The following is a 21,055-nucleotide window of genomic DNA, read 5'->3' as shown; positions in this document are numbered from 1 at the left end:
CAGTGTTTCTATTTTGACATTTACCCAGTACCATTCTTCCTGATAAAAGTTCCCGGTCCCCTCCTGTCACCATCCCACCGCTCACTTCCAGCTCCAGTCCAATTCCCATCTCAGCCTAGACTCAACCTCATTCCCAGCTCCAACATCTTTTATTGTTCAGCGCTAGAAGCATTCCCACCTCCAGACTGCAACATCTTTCATTGTTCAGCTCCAGCCTGCAACATCTCTCACTGTCCAAATCAATCCCAGATCCAACCTCATTCCCAGCTCCAACTTTTCCTCTGCAGAGAGGAGGAGCACGTACACGTGATACGGAGAGATACACGCAAGCTCAGTGCCGGCTGCCGGTGCCCTCAGGTTGACGTTTTGCTGAGCTTCCCCGTGGCTGCTGTCAGACAAAGTCAATAGGAAATCCCGTGCTGCTCGCAAATGGCCGCACCTTTGAAAGTATGCATTATTGGCTCTGGAAATTGGTGAGTTTAATGAGAGGGTTATGGTTGGGAGGTGCTGTTTGCCTGTGACTGGCACTGGGGACTGTCAGCGAGCAGTAACACCAGCAGAACCCAGGGCGAACATTACAATTGTTGCATTGCTTGAATTCAGCTTATTTGGGAATATGTTGACTTGTATTCTGCTGCTGTTTTACACACATTTTAATGAAGTCCTAGTTTTGCCTCTTAGCTGCATGAAGTTCTATATTTGCGAGTTTCTCTATTGCATGCCATATATAGGGAGGAGATATTTTAATACACTTGCCAACTTTGAACTGACATTTTGACATTTCAAGTGCAGGATCACCCTTTCACTCAGGATAATATTAGCAGTGGTTGATATTTAAATGAAACCCTCATCCACCACGTCAGGGTTATCTGAGAAGATCGTCTCAATCAGTATATAATATTTAATTTATAGTATGAGGAGTTTATTTTCTGTAAGCCTGTTGACATGTTCTATTATTACTAATGCATCTTCCAGTGTTCAATGCTCTGTGATTTTTAAATAGTATTGTAGAGTTTGGATTTGATTTCCCCCTTTCAGAAGGGGTCGCATGGTCTTGCAGTCATTAGGATCATCTTGGGAGTGTGAACCTGTTCATATTTGCTAATCAAATCACTCCTACAGGCAATGTTAAATTCTCAAAGTTCTTCCAATCCAACAATTAAAGACAGTGTAACTCATTTCATAATTTCTCATGCAGACTGATTTTATCCAGTTTGAAACATTTGAAGGTGTAACTACTGGAGTATACTAATAGCATTATCTTTTAGGGATTTCTGTTAAAATAGTGTGAACATAACAGTGACCTAACCACAAACTGGTTTGTCTGAGACTAATCAACATGAATGCCTGGAATTTTTTTTTAATAACCAAATACATTTGGATGCACTTGACAATTTGATACATGCATCTGTTAGTTTGGTATCATGATCACCAAATATGAATTTTAATAAAATTATTTTGAGATCGGGGAGTTGCTAGCTAGGTCAGCATTTATGCCCACCTCTAATTGCCCTCGGGTGATGGTGAGCTGCCTTCTTGAAACACAGAGGTCCATATGGTGTAGTTATGACGTGGAGGAGCCAGTGTTGGACTGGGGTGGACAAAGTTAAAAATCACACAATATCAACAGGTTTATTTGGAAGCACTAGCTTTCAAAGTGCTGCTAGCTACTTGATGAAGGAGTAGCGCTCTGAAAGCTAGTGCTTCCAAATAAATCTGTTGGACTATAACCTGGTGTTGTGTGATTTTTAATAATATTGTATAGGTATATGCTGTTTGGAAAGAGTTCCAGGATTTTGACTGTACGAACTCAGTTCACCCTGCATATCAGGTACATTACTGAAATAACAGCTCTGATTTGTGTTAAGTTTCTCTAACTATCATGCTGCATTTGAAAACTGAGAATTTAATAAAGTTGATTTGTTTAAGTTGCATTACAATGAACTTGTATTTTGCGATATATTACCAATTTGGACAATTATTAAATTTGAAACACCGTCAGATATTTTTAGCCAGATAGCCAACTATCAAATTAGCTGTAGACAATATGCAGTCTGTGTGTGTGTGTGTGTGTGAATAAAGTTTGCAGGGACTGTATTGCTTTTCCTTCAAAAGCAAAAACATTATTGAGGCAAAGCAGACTGGTGTAATTTATGTTTTAAGGTTTTCTGCATCAGGATTTGGATATTATCCAGTTAGATTCTAGAACTCCTTAGTTAGGTACATAGGGTTGTTATTATGCAAGAGGAGGCCATTTGGCCCATTGCCCATGCTGATTTTCTCAACAAGCATTATGATTTAGTCCCATTCTCCTACCTTTTTCCCTGTAACCCTGCACATTGTTTCTATTCATCTGATACTGTCTTGAATCCTTGATTTGAACCTGTTTCCACTACACTTTCAGGTTTTGAATTCCAAACCCTAACTTCAAAACTGTGCGCACACACAGTCTCACATTCCATTCCTGATCATTTTACAAGTGGCAACAGTTGACTGTCTGGACCAATGTGATTTTGAAAGTTTCTGTCAAATCTCATTTTGGTATTTTATCTCCAAGGAAACGATCTTACCATCACTCAGTTTTCACAATGGAAGTCTATTATTCCCACAACCATTCTCAGAAACGTTTAACACACTGACTCCAATGAATTTACATCTATTCTGAAGCGTGGCATCCAGACTATACACAACACTCCAGCTTCTCAAAGCTTCAGTATAAAGCTGTTGTTCATTCTCTGAGTCAGGTAGAGCAAAAGGGATGGTTGTGAGTCAAAAGGACATATCCCATTGTATGCTTCATAATGAAGCCTTACCAAAGGGAATCACTTAGTAAGTGGTTAAAATTACCAAACTATTTGCAGTTGTTTGATTATTTTAAGAGGATAACACTTGTAATTTAACAATACAATAAAGAGAGCCTTGGTTAGGATGGAATATGATGTAAAAAAGAATAGCCATTTCATTATGTCGGCTTTCATTTTGAGGTAAATGATAATAAAAGCTAACTAAGAAGTTGTAGCAATCTCTATGGTGTGGTTTTCTTTACCAAATCTGGTGCCAAATCTAGGGGTTGCCTTGGTGCACAGCAGAGTCATAGGGATGTACAGCACAGAAACAAACTCTTCGGTCCAACTCATCCATGCCGACCAGATATCCCAATCCAATCTAGTCCCACCTGCCATCACCCAGCCCATATACCTCCAAACCCTCCCATTCATATAAACAGCCTTTTAAATGTTGCAATTGTACTAGCCTGCACCACTTCCTCTGGCAGCTCATTCCATACACGTACCACCCTCTTTGTGAAAACGTTACCCCATAGGTCTCTTTTATATCTTTCCCCTCTCACCCTAAACCCATGCCCTCCAGGTCTGGACTCCCCCACCCCAGAGACTTTCTCTATTTATCCTATCTATGTCCTTCATGATTTTATAAACCTCTATAAAGTCACCCCTCAGCCTCTAACGCTCCAGGGAAAACAGCCCCAGCCTATTGAACCTCTCCCATAGCTCAAATCCTCCAACCCTGGCAACATCCTTGTAAATCTTTCCTGAACACTTGCAAGTTTCACAACAGGAAGGAGACCAGAATTGCACACAATATTCCAGAGGTGGCCTAACCAGTGTCCTGTACAGCTGCAACTTGACCTCTCAACTCCTATACTCAATAGGAAAGCATACGAAACACCTTCCTCACTATCCTATCCACATGTGATTCCACTTTAAAGGAGCTATGAACATAGGAGTGATTTCAACATGCAAGTAAGGGGCCAATAATAGCTCAGTTGGTTAGATAGTTAATTTTGCAATGCAGAGTGATGCCAGCAACATGGGGTCAATTCCTGCGTCAGCTGAGGTTACCATAAAGGCCTTCTCTGCCTTTTCTCTTGCCTGAGATGTGGTGACCCTCAGTTTATACCACCACCACAAGTCGCTTTCTAATAAGGGAGCACCACTATTTGACTAGTAAGACTATGATTATTTTACCTTTTGGTATTCACAGGCACAAAAACAGGAAGATAAAAACTATTCATTCTTTACAAATAGTTTGGTAAAATGCAGACATATTCAATAGCGAAATAAATGATATAATTGGATTAAGGTTGAAGTTAAAGCAAACATAAACTTTTAAGGAAAGTTTTTTGAAATGTATGACTTTCTTTTCCATTATGGTAAAACCTGTCATTGTACAAATGTAAAATTGCCGTTTCTGCTAAATATGTATTTAGCAGAAATTAAGAGGTTCCCACCCAGTGGAAAAATCCAGTCACATCTCATCAACTAACACTTTGAAGGGTTTTAACATTGAGACTAACTGCTCAAGGTGTTGCAGTCCCTCTACAGACAGTAAAAGAGATTTGAGTTCCTGGTGGTGCACTTGAAGAAATTAAACACGATCTCCGGGTTTAAGGCTTTTACTTGAACAACCAAATTAAAATCAACATCAGCTAAGTGTTACTCAGTAGACTACTGATATACTAAATTACTAAAAAAAAATCCCTTGTTCATTTCTGAGCATAGCCAATAACAAGTCACCATATTCATACCTAATGCTGCATTTGCTGCAGAATGTTGCCTTTTTGTTTGAGTCCTTTCTTGTGTCCCCAATGACTCTTTCCTCCCCATTACAAATGCTTCCATTTGCATTAGTAGTTGTTTCTTATAACTTATGATTCCAACTGATGTTAATGTTGGCCAAGTCAAATCGGAGGATAAACCTGGCTTGGTGCATTCTAATTTTGTTATTTTTCTTTTGTTTTAGCTATAGAGGTCAGTTACTGAGCACACTATTAAGAGTCTCCTAATGTACTTTTAACAAAAAAAATTAAAAATCTGAACTTAGACAAAAAAAGTTTGGAAAGATTCAAAAGTATAATTTTTTTTTAATCCCAGATATTTCTTGCAAACATCAAAACTTCAGAAAAGATTAAGTACTATCTCTACATGAAAGCTTCTTACTCAGTCTGACACATGCAACTGGTTTGGTTTCCTTCCAGCAATTCTCTTTATATTCATTAAATGTTTTTTTAAGCTGTTATCGTTCCCTGAGAGCTAAAACAAATGGCAAATTGAAAACTGTCTTATAATTAAATTTCAGAACAAACTCATACGTTCCATAACTCAGTTTCTACCAGTTTTTTTGGATTTCCTATTTGAGAGTCAACATACTAGCCTCCGCTTTCTGGCGTGCACGCACACAGACTGACTCCTTTCTTGATATTACAGTTTCTGCATGTTCCGAGATCTATCTATGTTGCTGGGAAAAGCATAGTTTTCTCTTTTTTTATTATTACAATAAATGACTAGCTCTCAACCCTTCACTTCAAGAGTTGTAAAATGTTATTAAAGATTTATGGAAACAATTGGGCCTTCGGATTTCTTGCCACCAATCTCAAAAGTTCAACTGTAAACTTTGTGATGTCAACAACATGGGTTAAAGTTTTGCATCGCCTGTGATTACCACTCTCCTTGTCAACCGTCCGAGGCATGGTGACCCTCTGGTTAAACCATCACCACCAGTCATTAGATTAGGTAACATTACATTACAGTGTGGAAACAGGCCCTTCGGCCCAACAAGTCCACACCGACCCGCCAAAGTGCAACCCACCCATACCCCTACATTTACCCCTTACCTAACACTACGGGCAATTTAGCATGGCCAATTCACCTAACCTGCACATCTTTGGACTGTGGGAGGAAACTGGAGCACCCGGAGGAAACCCACGCAGACACGGGGAGAATGTGCAAACTCCACACAGTCAGTCGCCTGAGGCGGGAATTGAACCCGGGTCTCTGGCGCTGTGAGGCAGCAGTACTAACCACTTGCTGTAGTGAGAGCGCACCTCTATGGCAAACACACTGCAGCATCTGCATCTTCCTGTCTCACACTCTTGTCTCTATCTGAGAGTCTGCAAGTCTACCCATGACTACCGCTATACCTTTTCTGTTTAGATGTTAAATCCTGCACTTAACCTGTGTCCTTCCACTATTTCTGTGGTAACAGGCTTATTATCGTGCAAGTCATTGTGCTATTTTATACTTTGTATGTTAAACATTGTATTTTAATTTAAACATCTTATAAAATCTTGCACTCTAGCAAAGAATGTAATGTTTAGACAATTAAATGTATTTGAGTCTATGGGAACCTTTCCAGTTAGAAAGGAATGTTGACTCACTGACAAAAATAGAAATTGCTGGAAAAGCTCAGCAGGTCTGGCAATATCTGTGAAGAAAAATCAGAGTTAATGTTTAGGGTTCTGAGGAAGGGTCACTTGACTTGAAAAGTTAATTCTGATTTTTCTCCACAGATGCTGCCAGACCAGCTGAGCTTTTCCAGCAATTTCCATTATTGTCTCTGATTTAGAGCATCCACAGTTCTTTTGGTTTTGTTTTATGTAGATCACTGACAGCCTCTGAATTCCCATGTTATTTTGTACATGTGCAGGTTCTATATGTTGGTGCAAACTCTTAACAGTTTTGTCAACATCAGTACCACAAACTCCAGATCATTACCTCTCCAAACCTAGCATTTACTTGTAGCTGCTTCATCTAAGTTATGGATTTTCAGAAAGAAAATGCAACATGTGATGTTATATGTTCTAGAAAGGGTGACTGGTGTGCATATTACTTTTTCTTTTCAAACATAAAAAATACACAACAGAGAACATTGGTTTAAGGTGAGAGGGGAAAGATTTAAAAGGGGCCTGGAGGCAAAGGTTTCACACACAGGGTGGTGCGTATATGGAACAAGCTGCCAGAGGAAGTGGTAGAGGTCAGTACAATTAAAACGTTTAAAAGATATTTGGACAGGTACTTGGATAAGAAAGGTTTAGAGGGATATGAGCTAAATGCAGGCAAATGGTAATAGTTCAGTTTAGGAACCTGGTCGGCATAGATTAGTTAGGCTGAAGGGTCTGTTTGCATGCTGTATGACTCTGACTCAACAAGTCTATTAGCATCTTAAAATAGGCTAACATCTCAAACGAGCCAATCACTAGTAATTAATAGTTGAACCTGCCTTATTTTGCAGATAAACCAGCTGTTTTATTTCTACAGAGAGTCCTTATTTTAAGTGATTAACTTTATTCTATTAGGTGATTTTGGCATATTGGTAATTAAGGTCAGCATTTATTGCCAATTTATAATTGTCCTTGCTCGGCCACTTCAGAGGGTAGTTAAGAATCAGCTCTTTACTGGGGTCAGGAGCAGGCCAGACCACGTAAGGATGGCAGATTTCCTTCGTTAAAGGCCTTGAGTGAACCAGATGGGTTTTTACACCAAGTGATAGTTTTATGGTCATCAATTATTTATTTTTAAAATAATTTGCCTGAGGCTCATAACCCCATTCAAGATCCAATCAAGATTGTGTGCTCCCCACCTGCCCAAGATCTCACTCTCACAGACCCAACATGGGAGTCACACAATAGCCTTCAGGCATGTGACAATGCTAACATGTAACAGCAGCAGTGGATTCTAATTGGAGAACGACATTAACTTAACATGATGTGTGACGACAGTGGTTTGCTGCTTATTTCAGATTTCTAACTTTATCAGTTTTTTTTAAAAACATTCAGCTGGATTTTTGAACTTACCTGGAGAATTATTTTTTATTCCAGTTATTTCATGGTTATTATTGTAAACAGAGAAATACAATTGGAGGTAATGTTGAGGAAATTATGTTTGTTGATTTAATGGCTTTTTTTCTGTTTAGCTGCAAGTTTACAGTCACTTAGTACATGTTGGCCAACCAATGGAGAACTATGATGTGAGTTGTGCAAATATTCTCCATTTACCTATTTGCACTGTTTTAATAATAATAAGATAGCATTTTATTTTGTTCTACTAAATAACCCCATAACATTGCATCATCCATGTCTTTAAGCACTTATGCCTTTTGGGTTCAAATGAGTGAGTTGAGCCTATGTAAGTGTAGGAAAACAACCCAAGTCCATGCTTTGAGGAAGGAAGCAGGCAACATCATTTAGAAGCAATCTTTTAATCAATCATCCCTTGTCTGTCTAACTTTCCCTCTCCCCCCCCCCCCCCCCCCCACCTCTCTCTGGGCACCGTCCGCAGCTATCTGTCCCCCCTCCCTCACTGTAATCAGAGTAAATATCACCTTTTCCTCCCTGCTGTAAGTTCTGAAGAAGGGTCATTGCATTTGAAACATTAACTCTGTATTCTCTCCACAGATGCTGCAGACCTGCTGAGTTTCTGCAGCAATTTCTGATTTAATTTCGGAAGCATCTGATTTTTGTGTAATCCAGCATTGGTTTTAAGAAGGATTAATGAGCACACATTCACTAGCTGGATGCGGAAACCTAAACTAATAAAAAGAACAAGGTGGTCATGATAATTGTTACAGAACAGCCTTCATTGAGAAGGCATTAAACTTTTCTCCTTTGTGGTTAAATATTCTGAATAGAGCATTAGTTCCCCTGGCTGTCCCAGGTGAATGAATTCAATGATTATATTTCAAATAATACCATGTGCAAACTTGGTCAATCTGCATTTGCCATTTAGCACAGGTAACTACAGTTCTATGAGAAGATTCAGTGGTAACCAATCCTTCTGTTGCCCACAAGCCAAGCTAGAAAATTAGCATTAGTTGACTATTAGGCACAGTGGCTCAGTGGTTTGCATTGCTGCCTCACAGTTCCAGGGACCCGGGTTCGATTCCACCCTTGGGCATTTGTGTGTGTGGAGTTTGCATGTTCTTCCCGTGTTTGCGTGGGTTTCCTCCTGGTGTTCTGGTTTTCTCCTACAATCCAAAGATGTGCAGGTTAGGTGGATTGGCCATGCTAAATTGTCCATTGTGTTCATGGATGTGTTGGTTAGCTGCATTAGTCAGGGGTATATATAGAGTAGAGGAATGGGTTTGGGTGGGTTGCTCTTTGGAGGATGGGTGTGGATTTGTTGGGACGAAGGACCTGTTTCCACACTATAGGGATTCTAGTTTAATAATTTTAATAAAACAAAGAACTTCGGATGCTGAAGATCTGAAGAGGGATCCCTGGACTTGAAACATTAACTCTGCTTTTTCTCCACATACGCTGCAAGACCTACTGAGTTTCCCCAGTAATTTCTGTTTTGGTTTAATTACTGTACTTGATTCATTTCCAAATAATTTGAAACATCACATATTTCTATCTTTTAACCAAGAATAGCTCCTCCTGGACAATTTCTAGATATTTAAAAAGTAGAAGTGGTTGTAGGAACTACAGTAGGATTTTATCAAGTAAAATGAATTAAAAGAATTTTAGTATGTGGTTTGTTATCAAAACATTTTCTAACTCCTGTTGCTAATATTGCCTCTTGATTCTGTTGAGAGGTGTTTTCTGTTGAAAAGCAATGTAAAACTGTGCATAAATCAGTAGATTCTGTGTTCTTAAAAAAAGTGAATTGCATAGCAAATGCATTTTGCAGGGGCTGATAATGGACCTAAACTTTGTGCTTGCAGCTGGATATGATCTGTCACTGACCTGGCATTTACAACTTATTAGTGTGACTCTTCATGTTTCCTAATAGCTTTTGGCTGCTACAATATGGGCAGTGTGAACCCTGTCCCCTGCTATTGCAAAATAACACAAGGTCACAAATGGAAACAGATAATGTCGCAGAATATAATTGGGCATTGACTCTCTCACAAATGTACTGCTAGTTTTCAGTACGCTGTAACGAAATACTTTTCATAACGTACAAAAATCATCACCATTTCTTTGGTGCTATTGATTTTTCAATTACACAAACGGTCAGACAGAATTGCTCCTTTAAACAGTTTATGATTTTATGCCTGGAATCAACCACTTTACCTCAAAAGAGGCTGCAACTAATCTTGCTAAAACTAAAATTTCACTTGGAATAGCAACTGTGCATGCTCATACACGTTCCTTTTGAGGGAAAAATAAAAGTTTTAAGCTACATTTGAGCAGACATTTTGTTACATCAAAGTTTACAGCATAGAAACAGGCCATTTGACCTGACAGCTGCTTGGTGAAATTCATGCTTCATATGATATACAACTCCCTTGGAGACCAGCACTAATCAAAATCTCTTACAACTGCCAGTTCTTGGTACCATCTTCACCTTTTACTGTTCAATAATTTAAGAAAGAAACATGGTTCTTATAATCTATCAAGTATGCTCTCCTATTAATGTGGTTAATCCAGTTGACTTCTGGTTTACCACCTTATTGATCTGCTGATTTTTTTTATTATGACCAGTTTAACAATCTTCAATCACAGTGAGAAAAGGGTTTTTGTTCTGCAAAATGCTGAGAAGCTGCAGAACGTTTGCATGTCATTGATATTTTCTAAGTAGAAAATATTTTAGTCTGAAAGCAGCACAGCTAAGATAAACAAGAGCAAAGGAGGAGCGTTAGTCTCAAAATTAAATCCCAATCCCAACCTGCATTCAAATCTCCTTCAGTTTTACGAAAGACTGACTGGAGACAGGTAATTTAGAGTTAGGTTTGCAATTTAATTATTCTATTGTGGTTGCTTACTTCTGCCTGTATTGCTTGTGAGACAAAGCTTTTCACTGTGCCTCAGTACATGTGACAGTGAATACAATTGATTTCATCTTTATTCAACATTTGAAATGTTAACCCTGACCTGAGTCTTGGCAAACCAGCCAAATAATTTGAGGCAGGATCTGCTAGATCAAGGGTTAGGGGCATTCCAGCTACGTGCTGAAATCAGCATGCCTGCCAGGCCAACCTGTCAGGATCCGACAACCCCACACCATCTCCACTAATGATTCCAATCTGTTTCACAAGCCTCTGGTTTCTGGACTCAACCACCACAGTTGGGACACAGACCAATATATACATTTTGAGCACATCCTACAGCATGTGTGTGGAGGAGGCCCTAGCTTCTCAATTATCCTTGCTAACCCTCTTCACTTTCACATGCACAGATCATCCATCCTTGAAATGAATCTGAAGCCTCTTTTGGTTTTAGATCTTGATAGTTTTATAGTTAACATTAAATATAGCGACATGTGAGTAGCCGGTACATGATAGAAAATAGCATGTATGTATTTAGTGGCATTCATGTTTATGAGAAGTATTCTTGACAGCGCCATGTTTAATATCCTCTTTTTCTATGTGCATCTTCAAACTCTCCATCTCTGAGCTGCATTTGCAAGTGCATATAATTGAGGTATAAGAGAAAGCTGTTTGTGTACTTTGTGTGTACTGTAGAATTGTAGGGAATAAACATTTATTACTATGTTCCTACAAGACTGAATTAAAATATTCTGAGAGCTTAACTATTCCATGACTTTCTTTTTCCCCCTTCTCTACTTTTCCTGTTGGTTTTTCTCCCTTTATCCCATTTCTCTTGAAGGCAATGAATCATTCTGCATTACAGTTCTACATATGGCAACAGCTCTTCAGTCCTTGGCTCAACTGGCCATTCATCATGCGAGACTGGACAGTGAGTATTGCCAGAGGAATTGTGTGAGGAGACTCGCAGTCAAGCTCCTTCTCACCGAAAGTCATCTTCATTAATAGCAATCAGGCACACGAACCTGAGTTGGTTTTGTTTTCTCTGTTTTAGTTTGTTGTTTCCTTCTCCTCCTGTACCCCAGCATTTTTGGATGCTAAAGCCAAATGTAGCTCCACCACTAATCATCAGTGCCACAGTAAACTGAAACCTTAGTAGTCTATGACTCAGTAATGCAACATGACATGTTACTGCAGTGAGCTGGAGAATATCAGTGGTCGGGGGGGTGAACGGCGGGGAATGTAGAAGTGTTGTTACAAGAAGGAGTTAATTAATATCCAAAAGGTGATTGTTCAGTATACTGTACATACATTACAGTGCTCACTGCTGTTATTTTTTTTCCCATTATTATTCACCTGTATTTGCACAATTTGTACATCGTTCAAATGTCCTTAATTGTATTAAAGGTATAAAAATGTGCAATACATCATCAAGCTGAAAAAATTAATATTTTCCTTCACACATTTTTAATGTTTTCACAGGGGGTCTGCAATTGCAAAAATAGTTGGAAACAATGTACAGAAGATTCAGAAATTTGCCACAACAGTCAATATGTGGGTCTTTGAAGAACTGGTTAATGGAAGGAAGCTAACTGAAATTCTAAACCAAGAACATGAGAATGTTAAATATCTGCCTGGATACAAACTGCCTGAAAATGTGGTAAGATAGTGGTCAGAAAAAAATGTTGATAAGCTAAAGATTAATTGTTGTTTTAAGAAGAAATTATTATTTATTATCTGTAACCGTACAATTTTTTAATTGGAAAAAGTAAGATTTTTGTGGTGTTCTGGGCCTTAATTTGCCCTTTATTTCATTTATTTTATGGTTTTACCACTGCTTTCATATGCTTCATGGAATGCAGCCTTTTTTATTTCTGAATAAAACACAATTAAATTTTTAATTTTTAAGTACTAATTTAAAGTAGCATTCGATGTGACCATTTGCACAGGCATTAGTTACATGGGGCAAAACTGGTACAAAGTTCAAAGCAGAGTTAACTGATGAAGGGATGGCATGCTACACAGACTGCATCCTAAGTTACTTGAACCTCAAAAAGCATTTGAGTCGAAGAAGAACAAAGAACAATACAGCACAGGTTCAGGCACTTCGGCCCTCCTGTACTAAAACTGTCTTCACTTACAGGATCCGTATCCCTTTATTCCCTTCCTATTCATGTATTTGTCCAGGTGTTTCTTGAATGCCTCTATTGTATCTGCTTCCACCATCTCCTCTGGCAATGCATTCCAGGCACTCACCACCCTTTGTGTGAAAAACCTGCCTCAAACATCTCTTTTAAACTTCCCCTCCTTGCATCTTGAAACTGTGTCGCCTAGTAATTTACCCCCCTACCCTTGGAAAAAGCCTTATACTTTCCACTGTATCCATGCAATTCACAATCTTATGAACACTTATTAGGTTGCCCCTCAACCTCCTTTGTTCCAGTGAAAATAAACCCAGCCTAGCCAACCTTTCTTCATAGCTAAAGTCCCCCATACCAGGCAAATCTTTTCTGTTCCCTCTCCAAAGCATCCACATCTCCTTGGTAGTGTGGTGACCAGAACTGGATGCAATACTCCAAGTGTGGCTTAACTAAATTATCTATCCTTATACTCAATGTCCCTTCCAATGAAGACAAACATGCCACAACTTTTTTTTAACTGCTGTATCTACCTACGCTGCCACCTTCAGTGATCTGTGGACCTGCACACCTAGATCCCTCTGCATATCAGTACTCCTAAGGGTTCTGCCATTCACAGGCTCAATGTAGCACTGACCTCTGCCCTTCCTGTGATAAATCGCTGCTTCCAGTCTGTCTTTCCTTCTGGTGTTGAAAGTTGAGATTAAGGTGTGGTCAGTGTATGAGTATATTGACACTTCTTTACTATTCCGTGAACTATTGGGTTTTGGAATTTACTGTAATTTTGTTTGAGGATTTTTTGTTTGAATTATGTAATAACTTTTTCATCCCAAAATCATTTTGTAAAATAAGCTTGTTTCGTAAGGCATGCTATAAAGAAAATGTTGCTTTTGTGTATAGAACCTTACAGGACTTCAGGATGTATCAAGGCACCTTTATAGTCAATTAAGTAGTTTTAACCTGTATTAACTGGTTTAATGTAAATGTCAGTTTTGATCTTGCACTGCATTTCACATTCTATTAATTGTCTGCCTCAGATTATCAAATACCAGTTCATGTTTTTGAAAATTAGATATTTTAATATCAATTCTTTCACTATCTGTATGAGGATTGACTTTTTTAGGTTCTAGGATCTCCCCACAGAAGATATACTTACATGAACATAGTATCTCAGGAGGCTGTTCAACATGGAGGAAATTGCAGGCAAGACCAATCACAATATCACATGATGCCCTTCCACAACATTTCAAGGAGTTGCTTAGAAAAGACCTATCTCAGGAATTGAGACTAAATTCAGTGTTACTTAAGCTAAGAGTTACTAATTTTGCTCATATACTACATTATAAACATGATGTGGAGGTGCCAGTATTGGACTGAGGTGGACAAAGTCAAAAAACACATGACACCGGGTTACACTCCAACAGGTTTATTTACAGATTGTAAATTGCTAAATGCAATCTCTAGTCTATGCTAATTGAGCTCATAGTCATTAATGTCAAGTTGCTTACTCATGGGGCTGGAATTTAGGGTGTGCTGTGTTCCCTTATACTCCCTGCTCCACCCCAAATAAAACACTGGTCAGGAGCATGCCCACATATAAAACTGTTTGACAGGTTGTTAATTCACTCAGGACAACACTTCAATCTTCATCTGGAGAGGAAGATCCACCTTAAAATTGTTGAACGATCCGAAAGGCCAATAGCGCTGTAGTCACAGCAATTCCCTTTTGATGCTTGGCCACACTGGGACTACAGTTAATCCCTAAAGAAGTGAAGTTATGGGAGCAGGACTGAAGATAAATCTGGGCTATCCAATGAGGCCTGATTGTTGGGACCTTGTTTTGAGTGGTTGGGGCAGTGGACTAAAGGGTGGCTGAAGTTTGGGGGTGGGGGGGGGGGGGGGGAGAGAGGAGATACCTTAGATGGACCTGAAGGCTTTCAAAGAAATCCTCACACCCATGTTAACCCTGCTTCAAGACTGTCCAACAGAAGCTGCTGAGCCTTCAATTTGAAGTCTCCCCTTGCTAATGGAAGCATGTTTAGTACTTAACTAGTCATTGGTTTGACACTTGAGGGCTTCACAAGGCTAAAAGACTGGGTGGTTGCCTGCAATCCTCACCATTGACACACTCTCCCCAAATAAATAAAAGGGATACAGGTCAGTGTCAAGTAATATGGGGAGGGTGCTGGGCAGACAGCCAACACACTTCATTTTACCAGATACCTCGAGCAGATGTTAGAGAAATTGTATAATGTATATATTATTTGTATGTATATTTGTAAATCTGCCTGCTGTTTGGTATAGCCTAAATTCATAAAAGGATACTATATAAATGCAAGTCATTTTTTTCTATTTGTTGACATTTTGGGATTCCAAACTCTTTGATTTGTAACATGTCTTTCAGTGGAATGATGAGTCTAACCGTTTCTGATGGTCTGCAAAAGGCAAGTGCATACAACTGATGGGCTGATGTTATTACGTATGATGAACGTAAAAGCAGTTGTAGTGCTGCTTGCAAATGAACAACATCTGCATTGTGGATAGTTACTACCTAACCTATTGTGATTTTATTACAGGTTGCAATTCCAGATGTGAAGGAGGCTGTACGTGGTGCAGATCTGTTAATATTTGTTGTACCCCATCAATTTATCCGTAAACTGTGTGATGAAATAGTTGATCAAGTGCCGCAGAAAGCTCTTGGCATAAGTCTTATAAAGGTACCTGTACATTTATAAATGATTCTCTCACTTCTGGTTGCCACAACAGTGGCATATACAGTTTCATTTGAGGAAGCCATTGGACTGGGAAGGAAAAGTAGAATCTGTTTCTAGCTTTGAATCTTTCGATGTTTAGTTAACTTGCAGTGTTTATAAAATGTCAACTAATGCCTGCTCTTGTTGGCCAAGTTTTCAGTTCGTTTCTGATTCATTTTATTCCAAATTTCCAACATTCTATGGGTTAGCATTCATCTTACAATCAATAATTTGAGAGAAAGTTAGTATTTATAAATGTGTGAATTAATTGAAGCAAGGATGGATTTGCTAGTCTTTTGAGGGAACATTGGACAGCTATTTGAAGCTTAGCAAGATACAAGACAATGGGAAATATTGTTTTAGTGGAATCAGTTTTATAATGCTCAAGCAAGGATCTGGCATCGGCATTGATGGTAAGCTGACTAGCTTTCTGTGCAGTAATAAGCAGGCATAACCAGACTGTTACCAGAACATGATATACCTCCTGCACAGCCTGCCCTCTCCCTTCTTTTAGTTTGGCTGTTGCCTCTCCATATTGCTTTTGTTTATAGAAGCACTGTTTTAAAAAAAAAGTGCTGATATGAAGTAGGCCAGCCAATATCTGTAAAGGGAACAAGCAAAAATGCAAATTGCTGGAAAAACTCAGCTGGCTTGGCAACATCTGTGGAGAGAAAACCGCCTCAAAACGTTAACTCTGGACTATTTTCTCTTCAGAGATGCTGCCAGACATGCTGAGCTTTTCATACAATTTGCATTTTGATTTGTTTTTGTTCTCCAGCGTCTGCAGTTTTTTTGTCTTATTTCTATAAAGGGAACATTGCATGCACCCAGCATTTTCTGCTTTTGCTAAAATCGATCTTCATTGGCTAAGTCTGTATGTCAATTAGGTAATGGGTTGCTACATTGGAGAGAGTGTGTTTATTAAACTACTGAAACTGGGCAAAAATAATTAAAGTTGAGAAGTATGCACTTTCTTTCAAACACTCCAAAATGGCAGCAGAGTTGCAGCGCAACATGTGGGCTCCTCTGCCCAAGAGCCTGGAGCTCATCTATTCCATTTGCTCTGCTTGTTTTTTCTCTTTCTAGGCATTTTAAAAAAAAAAATTTCCATTTATTATGGTATTTTATGTTTTAATGATTTTGGCAGAAGGCATCTTCTTGCGGCCCAGGCCTAGTTGACGAGGTGACTTTCAGCAATCCAGAATGGTGGTATAAGCCTGGTACCTGGTAGGAGGTCTCCTGGTATGGTGGTGTTGTCCAGGAGAAGCGGTCTTGGTCTTGTCCCAGCAGGGAGGTCTTCAGCAGCTTCCGGGATTCTAGCAGCCCAATGTGGGGGTCTAGTCTCGGTGCGGCAGTCTCAGCTCGGCTCTGGCTGCCGGTTTTGGCGCAGTTTTCCAACATACCCCAAAAGCAGAAGCTGTTAATTAAACTGTGGTGAACTTTTACTTGATTTTTTTTCTTTTTTATGATTTCTGTCATTAATTTAGGCACTGTGGTATGGCAACTTATAAAATGTTCCATTACATTTTTAAAATAAAACTACACATGACAATAAATTGATATTCTATTCTTATCTGTGTGACTACACGTGCTGAGTTTGTTGAGTGGCCCACTAATGTGGCAATTACTGATGATGAAATTCATGTCCTGATCTTGTAGTTAGCTCATGATTATTACAAAAGTAGTCACCGATTTAGTACTTGAAGGAAATTTCAGATCTTTCATGTGAATGATATTAAACACTTATCAATCTAAGCATTATTTCAAAATACCAGAATGTGGTGCTGGAAAAACACAGCAGGTCAGGCTGCATCCGAGGAGCAGGAGATTAGACAGATAGATTAGATACCCTACAGAATGGAAACAGGCCCTTCGGCCCAACAAGTCCACACCGACCCTCCGAAGAGCAATCCACCCTAACCCATTCCCCCACCCTATATTTACCCCTGACTAATGCACCTAACACTATGGGAAATTTAGCATGGCCAGTCCACCTAACCTGCACATCTTTGGATTGTGGGAGAAAACCGGAGCACCCAGAGGAAACTCATGCAGGCATAGTGAGAATGTGCAAATTCCACACAGACAATCGTCCAAGGCAGGAATTGAACCTGGGTCCCTGGTGCTGTGAGGCAACAATGCTAACCACTGAGCTACCATGCTGGAGAATCAACATTTCAGGCATAAGCCGTCCATAAGCCTGAAACATCAATTCTCATGCTCCTGGGATGCTGCCCGATCTGTGCTTTTCCAGCATCACACTCTCAACTCTGATCTCCAGCATCTGCAGTCCTCACTTTCATAGTGTACATTGTCATTATGGACACAGCCATATTAGAAATATCAGAATGCAATACCATGACTTTATATTGAAAAGTTACCACCAAGGAATCATAATGAAAGCATGAAGCTATCATTACTGTTTAGTTTCATTGGAATCGCAAATACAGTCGGTTCTGCTATAATGCGCATTTCTTCAATGCAAATTGGCTATAATGTGTTTGAAGAATTTAGACCATTATTTGCAGAACTCAAACTTTCCTTAGCTGTATTGGCTATAACTCTATTCTGGTCTCATTGGTTTAAACAGTACCATTATTATGCGATTTTCGAATGATGTGGGATAGCACGGGAATGGAACTATGGCATTATATCAGAACAGACTACTACAACTCTAACGTCCACTCAGTTACAGTCACAGTACATTCAATATTTTTCTGTTATTTTCTCTTTGATTCCAGGGGATTGATGAAGGGCCTGAAGGACTAAAATTGATCTCAGATATAATCAGGGAGAAAATGAAGATTGATGTCAGTGTTTTAATGGGGGCCAATATAGCCAATGAAGTTGCAGCAGAGAAATTCTGTGAAACTACAATCGGTAAATCAGTTTACTTTGCAACATTTCTACTTTTGCATTGCAATTTCTTTTTCAAAAAATTCAATTTCTGTATGCTATGAATTGTGGTGCAGTCTGTTAAGCGTCTAAATAAGAATATGCGATTAAGTGTGTGGCAGACAGTAATCCCTCTGTTAAAGATGTGCTGTGAATTGTGCTGTAATGTATTAAACTTCCTTTTAAGAATGTTGGTAGAAAGTTGCATGAATTCGCAGTTTAATTGTTACAACATTCTATTCTCTTCAGCCTTCAGAAAGATAAAGTGGACTGCATTAACACTATTATGTCTAGTTCTATGGAAGAGTTATTACTTACACTTTACTGGAGTGAGTTGGAAAGTGAATTGGGCAGAATACAAACCATACAGATTAGTTGGTCAATAGCTTTTGCTGAGTTAGTTGATCTGAGCTGGTGTGATAGTTAGAGTTGTACTTACAATTGTAATGGTGCTTTAATTGTGTTTATGCCTGTGAACTCAATCATGGTTTTCACTTATGACTGTTATCTAGTGACACCTGCAGGAATATTGTAGAATGTGGCTGCTGGATCAAAATACCAGCTCACACTTTCACTGAATCACACAAGGTGGCTGGGATCTTTTGAACCTTAGCCCATGCTGGAGTCATTGCCTTTGTAGTAAATGGAGAGCTATTTGAAAGAAAATAAACAAATAAGTAAACAGGAACGGAACTTGGGAATGTTGCTCAATGAGGCACTTATGTACAAAATAGAAAATAACCTTTATCAGCACACAAGGGTGTTGCAATACTCTAAAAATACAGGGAAACAAATGAGAACATGTTATTTTGAAAACTATTTGTGAGTAGCACGGTAATAAAGAAAATATTTTCTTTGATTTGAAAATGTCTTATAAGTTGTAGAACAAATAGTGGTTGAATCATTGTCTCATCATGCTCCTGCCCCACTGAACTCATCTCTACCTACCTCGACACTGTCCTATCCCCCCAGTCCATAAACTCCCCACATACGTTCGAGACACCACCCACGCCCTCCACCTCCTCCAAGACTTCCGTTTCCCTGGCCCCCAACGCCTTATCTTCACCATGGATATCCAATCCCTCTACACCTCCATCCGCCATGACCAGGGCCTGCAAGCCCTCCGTTTTTTCCTCTCCAGACGTCCCCAACAGTACCCTTCCACCGACACACACATTCGTTTGGCCGAACTGGTCCTCACCCTTAACAATTTCTCCTTTGAATCCTCCCACTTCCTCCAGACCAAAGGCGTAGCCATGGGCACACGTATGGGCCCCAGCTATGCCTGTCTCTTTGTTGGCTATGTAGAACAGTTGATCTTCCATAATTACACCGGCACCACTCCCCACCTCTTCCTCCGCTACATTGATGACTGCATTGGCGCCACCTCATGCTCCCGCGAGGAGGTTGAGCAATTCATCAGCTCTAGCTTATCTCTCCACGCTTCAGGCTCACTGCCTTTATTCCTGATGAAGGGTTTTTGCCTGAAACGTCGATTTCGCTGCTCGTTGGATGCTGCCTGAACTGCTGTGCTCTTCCAGCACCACTAATCCAGTAGTTGAATTAATGCATACAGGTCATGAATGTCAGGTTCCTGACTTACTGGGATGCGTATAGTGCTAACTTAAAAAAAGATAGGGAACTTTCAAAATGCAATAGGCTATTTGACTTCAGCAGCACACACCTTTGTTTACCCTTCATGTGAACAAATAGTTCTAATTTCACATTCACCAGATGCAATATGATTTACATTGTTTTTGTTGATGTTGGCCATTGTCCTTTTTTACTTGAAATCTAACAAAGTTTATATCTCTTAATAATTTATAATCATTAGCGTTCTTTCTCATAGCATTGGCTTCGTTGCTTTTCAGAAAGGTCAAATGCTGTTTCTATTTTCTTTACTGCAAACGTTATCTCCTTGCAGGTCAGATTATTATTTTGTAAGCATCAGCACTGACAGACACTTGCACATAGGCCTTTAGTGCCATACAGCTTGTAAAATGTCTTTACAGCCAAATATTTAGTTATGCAGTTGAGACATATGGGAGGTCTACAATAAGATCCCTCTCAGTGTACACTGTCTACTGAAATCTCTTGTATCATTTGGAACACAGGTGTGTCAGCACGGCAGTGAGATAAGGTCAATCATAAGCCAGAAAACTGGTTACTTAACTTGAATGAACAGAAAACCATATGGCTGGAAGGCACTGTATTTTTTCTAATGCAGTTTAATTTATATATGCCACAACTTCGAATGTTCCACAAATTTCCTCTGGCTAGACAGAAAGTGAGATCCTCCTGCTTCTCAGTTTCAAGTAAAATGGTTTACCCCAACAGACAAGGAGCAAACCAAAAATCTAATCTTGTCCCTTCCCTGCCTTCTCTCTGAAGATTGAATTGTCAATATACAGTTTATAAAACTGTCATCTTGTTCCTCCACCTGTTACACTTGATACCAAGGCTTAGGTACATAGGTTGCCTGTCTTGTTGGGGTTCATATTGTCCTGAGTGACAATAGACAATAGGTGCAGGAGTAGGCCATTCTGCCCTTTGATCCTGCACCACCATTCAATATGATCATGGCTGATCATCCTTAATCAGTATCCTGTTCCTGCCTTATCTCCATAACCCTTGATTCCACTATCCTTGAGAGCTCGATCCAACTCTTTCTTAAATGAATCCAGAGACTGGGCCTCTACTGCCCTCTGGGGCAGAGCATTCCACACAGCCACCACTTTCTGGGTGAAGACGTTTTTCCTCATC

The 21,055-nt window shown here is 39.5% G+C and overlaps 1 protein-coding gene across 1 annotated transcript in view; it reads left to right on the top strand.

The window, feature by feature from the left end:
- The first annotated feature begins 345 nt into the window (after positions 1-345).
- gpd1c (glycerol-3-phosphate dehydrogenase 1c) overlaps positions 346-21,055 on the top strand; it is a 56,129-nt gene continuing 35,419 nt past the window's right edge. Inside the window, exons 1-4 of the mRNA XM_072575766.1 lie at positions 346-473; positions 11,989-12,166; positions 15,221-15,361; positions 18,139-18,277. Of these exons, the coding sequence (XP_072431867.1) occupies positions 430-473; positions 11,989-12,166; positions 15,221-15,361; positions 18,139-18,277 (502 nt within the window). The 5' untranslated portion in view covers positions 346-429. The remainder of the gene's footprint in view (positions 474-11,988; positions 12,167-15,220; positions 15,362-18,138; positions 18,278-21,055) is intronic.

The sequence above is a fragment of the Chiloscyllium punctatum genome, chromosome 8 (genome assembly GCF_047496795.1).
Source record: "Chiloscyllium punctatum isolate Juve2018m chromosome 8, sChiPun1.3, whole genome shotgun sequence".
NCBI classification, from domain to species: domain Eukaryota; kingdom Metazoa; phylum Chordata; class Chondrichthyes; order Orectolobiformes; family Hemiscylliidae; genus Chiloscyllium; species Chiloscyllium punctatum.
The sequence above is the reverse complement of the archived record's forward strand: the minus strand, read 5'-3'. Positions and strand labels throughout refer to the sequence as shown.